This window comes from Carlito syrichta, unplaced genomic scaffold (assembly GCF_000164805.1).
Source record: "Carlito syrichta isolate Samal-C Ts95f unplaced genomic scaffold, Tarsius_syrichta-2.0.1 Scaffold137525, whole genome shotgun sequence".
NCBI classification, from domain to species: Eukaryota; Metazoa; Chordata; class Mammalia; order Primates; family Tarsiidae; genus Carlito; species Carlito syrichta.
Genome location: NW_007081621.1, coordinates 2,468 through 10,412, shown reverse-complemented (window position 1 = coordinate 10,412; position 7,945 = coordinate 2,468). Strand labels below are relative to the sequence as shown.

The following is a 7,945-nucleotide window of genomic DNA, read 5'->3' as shown; positions in this document are numbered from 1 at the left end:
GCTTTTTCGGCGGCATCTTCGCGCGGCGCGACGGCGTGGCCGGCGCAGGGCCTCCCCCAGCGGAGCGGCACCTTGCGGTCCCGCGGTTACTTTAGCCTGCGAAGGGCCCCGGCCGACGCGCACTCGTCCAGCGCCGAGAGCATCGACGGGTCCCCGCGCAGAGATGCCTTTGTGAACAGCCAGGAATGGACGTTGAGTCGGTCTGTCCCGGAGCTCGAAGTGGGAATTGTGGGTAATTTGGCCAGCGGCAAGTCTGCCCTGGTGCATCGGTACCTGACAGGCACCTACGTCCAGGAGGAGTCTCCCGGAGGTGGCAGGTTCAAGAAAGCGATTGTTGTGGATGGACAGAGCTCTCTGCTGCTGATTAGAGATGAAGGGGGCCCCCCGGAGGCGCGGTTTGCGATGTGGGTGGACGCTGTTATATTTGTCTTCAGCTTGGAGGATGAAATAAGTTGCCAGACTGTTTACCACTACTACAGCCGAATGACCAACTATCGAAACACGAGCGACATTCCTTTAGTTCTGGTGGGAACCCAGGATGCCATAAGTTCCACTAACCCGAGGGTCATTGACGATGCCAGGGCAAGGAAGCTCTCCAACGACCTGAAGCGGTGCACCTACTACGAGACGTGTGCCACATACGGGCTAAACGTGGAGCGAGTCTTTCAGGACGTTGCCCAGAAGATTGTTGCCACAAGGAAGAAGCAGCAGCTGTCTATTGGACCCTGCAAGTCAGTACCCAATTCTCCAAGCCATTCCTCTGTCTGCTCCGCACAGGTGTCTGCTGTGCACATAAGCCAGACAAGTAAGGAGGAGGGAGTTTAAGCGACTACTCGTCCTCTGTTCCATCAACTCCCAACACCAGCCAGAAGGAACTTCGGATTGATGTTCCACCCACTGCCAACACGCCGACACCCGTTCGTAAGCAGTCCAAGCGCCGGTCCAACCTCTTCACCTCTCGGAAAGGGAGCGACCCAGACAAAGAGAAGAAAGGCCTGGAGAGTCGGGCGGACAGCATCGGGAGTGGCCGAGCCCTCCCAATTAAACAGGGCATGCTGTTGAATCGAAGTGGCAAGTCACTGAACAAAGAGTGGAAAAAGAAATACGTCACCCTGTGTGACAATGGCGTGCTGACCTATCATCCAAGTTTACATGCATATGGTCACCCTTTATACACTGCTTGCAGCCTGCTTTCCTCACTGATGTTAGATCTTTCCATGTCAGCAAATAGAGTTGTACACCACCACTTTTAATGGATATATAATACTCCATTGTGCAGATGTACCATACATGATTCAGCACTTACTCAAAAATGGACATTTGTCAAATAAATTTACTGTGAATTTTTTTTACTATTATAAGTAACTCTAATCAATTTCCCTCTATATCTCTGTGCCTGTGTCCACTTCCCTGTGTCCAATTTCTTAGCAGTCAGCTTTCTGAGTTGACATATGTATGCTTTTATGTCTTTTGGTATGTATTGTCAATTTCCTGGAAAGATTGTTTCAGGTTATCTCCTCTGGCAATATACAAGAGAGCTTTTTCCTTGCATTCTCAAGAACATTTACCTTTTTTAAAAATAAATATTTTCCAATATGATGGTAAAAAAAAAGACAACTGCACACGCATGTTTATTTCAGCACTATTTGCAATAACAACAACATGGAGCCAACCATGCTGCCCATTGAAACTGGACTGGATAAAAAAAAATGTGATACATATACACTATTGAATATTATGCAGCCATCAAGAAGGACAATCATATGGGTTTCGCAGCAACTTGGATGGATTTAGAGTCAATAATACTCAGTGATTTATCACAGAAAGAAAGAACAGAGTATAACATATTCTTACTTATAAGCGAACCCTGAACATTTGCCATAATACTATATGACAGGGATTGGCGATAGCAGGAGACTGCTGGGGTGGGTTGAGGGGCACACAACATCAATGAGGGTGCCTGATCTTAAACCAGGCAAAGTGAGAGCCAAAGGGAGGCTCAAATTTTACCTGTTTGATGCCCACTTGTATACCTAATCCTGAATTATAACCCACATCTTTAAAATAAAATAAAATAAATTTTAAAAAACAAATTAAAGCAGTGATATAATATATGAAATAATAGCAAAGTTCAGAATAGCAAACTCAGGTATGTGTGACTGGAGGAAAAGAAGTTTTGGAAAGAGAGGAGATAGACTAACAAGTTGTTAGAAATGAAAGGAAACTTATTTCACAAATGAAATCTAAACTTGAAGGAGCATAACACTGAATAAACATAAAATGATAAAAATGATACTAGAGAATATCATCTTTATAATTCTGTTGTTGTAAAATCTGAAACCCTGCAAATACCAATGCATGCTCTTAGAAGCCATGAACATTGTTTCTGTTGTAGAAGAGGGAGTGGGTAATCGGTTACTTTTCAAAGTCTGTTTTTTGACCTATTCATGCTGACTTTATGATGATTCATTGATGCGTTAGTCATAATTTGTACATTTCTCTGTAAGTATGTTTGTGTTTTGATTAACAGAATATCAATGATATACTGTTCTATCATTCTTGGAGACAATATAGTTTATATGAAAATATCAGTTATATTATTTTCTAGGCATTTTTTGTATTCTCCTGAGAGCTTTTTTCTCTTATATTTAGGCCTCTGTGTGTCATGCTTAAGATTTCTTCTAATGTCTGGTAATTCTTGAATGTTCAAATATATCCCAGACTATGGCACTAACACACTTGTTTGAAGTTCTGTGTACATAGGTAGACCTTATGAACTGTTGGGCTCCAAGGCAGAAGAGACAGGCAAAACAACACTTATTTTGTAGAGGTAACCCCTACCTTCCAGTCTCCATTCCCAGAAACAAATTACCCTGTTTCCTAAGTGAAATGTTTAAGACTGGTTGTCAACCTGGGGGCTGAGTGTAGGAAAGAGGGTCATGATGGTCCATGCCATAAGCATACCCTCAATCCTCTATTCTAAGTACAACTCCTCTACTGCTTAAGTTCTGCCAGATGTTTCTAGACAGAACTCCTCAGTTTAACTGCCATAAGAGGAAAGCTCCAGTTTCACCTGGCATGGAAGAGACTGAAGGCAACACTACTTCAATAGGAGTCTGAAGTTTAATGCTGAGATTTTTGTCATTGACTTGTGAAGAGGTAGGTATAGAAATTGAATTGTAAGTAGTGAGTAACTTTTATATAATTTAATATCACTGACAAACAAGCACACAATCAGAGGACACATCGTTTGGAAGAGTATAGTATAGAACAGTTTAGATGTTCTTCATTTTTCTAGTAATTGATTTTTATTGTATTTTACTGCAGTATTGGCCTTTTTATGAAATGGGAGGAAAAAATCCTCTAGATGATTTGAGAAGCACTGAGGGAGATGTTGAGTTCCTTATTCAGACATTAAACCACATTTTCAGTGCCATATAGATGACCCAATTGTGAAGACGATGTCCAGATACAGTTTTGTCTTTTAATTGGTTTGCTTTTGGTTGGCTTCCCTCATTGTGCAGATGTATTTTCAGTTTTCTCTCATCTGCTTCGGGCCATGTAAATCATCTCCCCTTCCTTTTTTTTTCTTCTGTAATTGTTTTGCCATCTCTTACACGTAGTCCTCTCCTGTGATATTCTTGGTGATATGTGTTTTAAATAACCCACTATCATTTTAGTATGATAATGGGCAGAATGCATATGTTAAATCCCACAATATGTATTTAGCATTTTAAAAGAGATTCTAAAACAAAATTTATAAATCAATGTTAATAGAAACTTAATGAAAAGTCAATAAACACAAATGCAGTGAGTATGTTAATTTAGCACCATGACACCATGACATGCTACATATACACACACAATGTAGTATACTTAAAAAAAGTTTAATTAATAAAATAGAGATCACATCTATAATACATACTACTAAAACTGTAATGGAAACAAAAGTACTTCACCAGGCATAATTCAGAAGAAATCAATAAGAAAACTAACAAAAATAGTAAAAGTAGAACTAATGTCAATTTTAATCTCTCAGTAACATGAAACAAAACTAGAAATAAATAACAGATGTTAGTTACATATCCACAAGACCATGTCTGAAGTAAACTCTGTTCCTAAAAAAAAGGTCAATACATGGGAATTGTAAATCTGTTAGAGAAAGAAAAAGAACCGAAGAAAATAAAGGAGATAACCAATAATTATTTCACTAGTAAAGATAAATATAAATAAAAAGACAATCCAAAAACTGAAAACCAGACAAAAATTGGAACAGAGATTGTGATTTAAACATGTAAGAGAGCATTGCTTCCGACTATATGCATCATAATTTGAATATCTAAATAAAATTAACAGAGGATAATACAGTTACATTATACCTTAGAAAAGGGGGTCACAGATGAAATATAAACTTCATACATATAAATACATATAAATATTATACTTTAAAAAGAATATTAATAACCCTCAGCATAACTAGAGAACAACACCCAAGATGGTGAGGCATCTGAAATTCAGGTCACATGAGTAATGAAAAAGGTTCAGATTGTTATAATAACAGTTTCAAATATCTGTGAACCAGAATTAGACTTACTGGATGACACAAGAGGCAGAATGCATGAAAATCACAGAGGCAAAGTATTAGTAGAAATTAGAGGAAATAGTAAGAGTTAAGTTCAATGGGAACATACATTTTGTGAAGCTGTTGATACCTAGTCAGTAGAGGCTGGCTTTCCTTGAAGATTTTGATGAAGGACTTTCTGTATGTGGTCATATCACCCTGAATGTACCCAATCTTATTTGTACATGTGAGAGATAGGGCAAGATGACTACCAATGTCCTTCTCTCTCTTATATTATGTATTCTGGTGATAAATTTGAAACTGAGTAGCTCCCTTTCAATATATTTCATGTGGAAGGTCACGTAGACATCTTCAGTCTGAGATGAGAAAAGATGATTAATCATTCTATAGCATTCATTTATATAATTTCTATGTTACATAAAAAGTGATTCAAATTAGTGATAAGAAAAAGCACCCCCAAATACCATTTTTTGGAGTGTGACATAGTCCTCAGAGTTGTGCAAAGCCTTGTTTCATATGAGTCTTACATTGTGTACAGTTTTAACTTTATGCATGCTTTCTTTTATATTATTTACTATACACAAACAATACCCCTGTGAAATAGAAAAGGAAAATTGCATTATTCTTATTTTTTGTATATTAAAATTTAAATTCAGAGAAAAATCATGACTAACATCATGACCTAACCAGTGTCTAATCTTAAATTATCCAATTATTAGTATAGTAACATTTGTTTCTGCTCATACTACTACATGTGAGCCACCTGGAGGCCTGAGCACCTCATTTTAAGCTGAACATAATCATTAAGAGTAAATTCAGAATTTTTGAACAAGCTAGACAAATATAAGACACAAGATGATGATGGTTGCTGAAACCATTTTGAGAGTTATAAATCTAGAGAAGAAGTGAAAGAGGAGGAAAGTTATCCTTTACTGCCAGATACTTTAAAAGAACTCTGAGAAGAAACTGTTACCATCCTTGCTTTACACAGAAGAACATGCAGGTTCAAAATGTCAAACACCTCATCTAAGACCACACAGATGAATAAATTAGAAACTCTCATGACAGTGACACGATTCAACCAATTATGACTGTACTGTTGAAATGTGTTCTGAAAATAAAGTCTGAAGAGGAAACCCAGTCTTCCCAATCATTTTCCTAATGGCCAGCTGTACATCTTTGTTCTTTAGACTGTACACCATGGGGTTCAATAGTGGGGTGATGATAGTATAAGTCACAGTCACCAGCCTGTCTTTGCCTGATATATATTTGGCTGAGGGTCGCAGGTAGACAAAAGAAACACAGCCATAATGGACAATGACCACAATGAGATGGGAAGCACAGGTGGAGTAGGTTTTTTTCTTGCCTTCAACAGATGGGATCTTTAGGATGGTGTGGACAATGAAACTGTATGACCTGCAGATGGACAATGAAACTGTATGACCTGCAGATGAAGATCAAGTGCACGACAAGCACCAAGACTCCACAGATGAAGATGACCAGTTCATTGATGTAGCTTTCAGCACAGGTGAGATGGATGACTGGGGAAATATCACAAAAGTAGTGGCTGACTTTGTTAGAGCCGCAGAAAGGGAGGCTAAAGACCAAAGTTGTTCCCACCAGAGATATTAAGAAGCCACTAACAATGCAAGTTGCTGCCAGTTGTCCACATACTCTTCAGCTCATGAGAACGAGGTAATGCAAAGGCTGGCAGATGGCAGCATAATGATCATAATCCATCACTCCCGGAAGCAGGCAATTAGTGACAGCAAACTCAATGAAGAAGAACATCTGGGTGGCACAACTCACAAAAGAGAGTGTCCTGAGTACAGAAAACAGGTTGATAAGCATCTTGGGCAGTATAACAATTGTGTAGAAGATCTCAGAGGTAGAAAGGACACCTAGAAAGAAGTACATGGGTGTGTGGAGGCTGCGATCCAAGTGGATGACTGAGATGATAGTGTTTCCACTCAAGATGATCAGATACAGGCAGAGAAAGACCGCAGTGAGGACAAACTGCAATTCTCCAATGCTGGAAAAGCCCAGCAGTAGGAACTCAGTGACAGAAGAGGAATTAGCCATGAAGAGTTGACCCCACAGAATAAATGTGACCAGGTCCAGAAACCTTTGAACTGAGAAAGTGGGGAAACTTACCCTCACAAAGTTGCCATGCCACTCTTGTTTGAATGAGAAACAACTGGTGTGGGAGAGAAAAAATAATTGCAAATTATCCACTTGTCATTATAAATTGACACGTATCCACACTGCTATTTTTCTGCTGTTGATTTTAGCAGTGAATTTGGGTATGAATGTTCACGTGAACAGTGAGGTGTGTCACTTACTTAAAATAAAGTCTATCCTTCAGGCCTCCTTCTGGAGACTTATGTAACCCCTAACTAATTTTTTAGTACAGCAGTTCCCTCTTATCTGCAATTTTGCTTTCTTCTGTTTCAAACTTCTGGGGTCAACCATGGTCCAAAAATTCTAACTGGAAAATTCCAAAAATAAACTTGTAAGTTTTAAATTATGCTCTGTTCTGTGTAGCATGATGAAATCTCACACAGCCCTGCTTCATCCCACCCAGGACAAGAACCGTCTCTTTGTCCAATATACTGCTCTTTATATGCCACCCATCCATTAGCCATCTTGGTTATCATATTGACTGTTGTGATTTTTCAGTGCTTGTGTTCAAGTAACACTTATTTTACTTAACAAAGCCTCCAAACAGAAGAGTAGTGATGCTAGCATAGTATTATGATTGTTCTATTTTATTGTTGCTAATTTTTTGCTGTGTCTAACTTATAAATTAAACCTTATCATAAGTATGTATATGTAGAAAAAATAGTATATTTAGGTTCAATATTATCTACAGTTTTAGGAATCCATTGGGTGTCTTGGAACATATTTCCTGCTGATAAGGGGGACTACTGTAATCTAATTCTCACAAAAACCTTTATGTACATTAATTATTATTTTAAATTATCATAATTTTATCTTGAGTATGGATAAATGTATCAATAAGGAATAGCACCAATATCTGAGGATTCACTTCCCCACACACCTGCTTTTAATCCATTCTTCATCTAAGGCAACATACGTTGACCTGGCTTTGTGTGACTGGCTCTTTTTTTTTTTTGAGTTGGAGTCTCGCTTTGTCGCCCAGACTGGAGTGCAGTGTCCGCTCCTGGCCACCGCAGCCTCGACCTGCTGGGCTCCGGTGATCCTTCCGCCTCAGCCTTCCAAGTAGCTGGAACTACAGGCGTACACTACATGCCCAGCTAATTTTTTGATTTATTGTAGAGATGAAGTCTTGCCAAGTTACCCAGGCAGGTCTCGAACCTGCAGGCTCAGGCAATCCACTCA

General features: G+C 39.1%; 1 protein-coding gene and 1 pseudogene across 1 annotated transcript in view; one reads left to right on the top strand and one right to left on the bottom strand.

Moving 5' to 3' along the window:
* The window catches only part of LOC103251238 (arf-GAP with GTPase, ANK repeat and PH domain-containing protein 1-like), a gene marked incomplete at its 5' end in the record, with an annotated part of 3,790 nt that extends 1,249 nt beyond the window's left edge, over positions 1-2,541 (top strand). The window contains 3 exon segments of the mRNA XM_021708452.1: positions 1-805; positions 808-1,161; positions 2,531-2,541. Coding sequence (XP_021564127.1) covers positions 1-805; positions 808-1,161; positions 2,531-2,541 — 1,170 coding nt within the window.
* A 3,126-nt stretch (positions 2,542-5,667) lies between these two features.
* Positions 5,668-6,664, bottom strand: LOC110594791 (annotated as a pseudogene).
* Between the last annotated feature and the right edge of the window lie 1,281 nt (positions 6,665-7,945).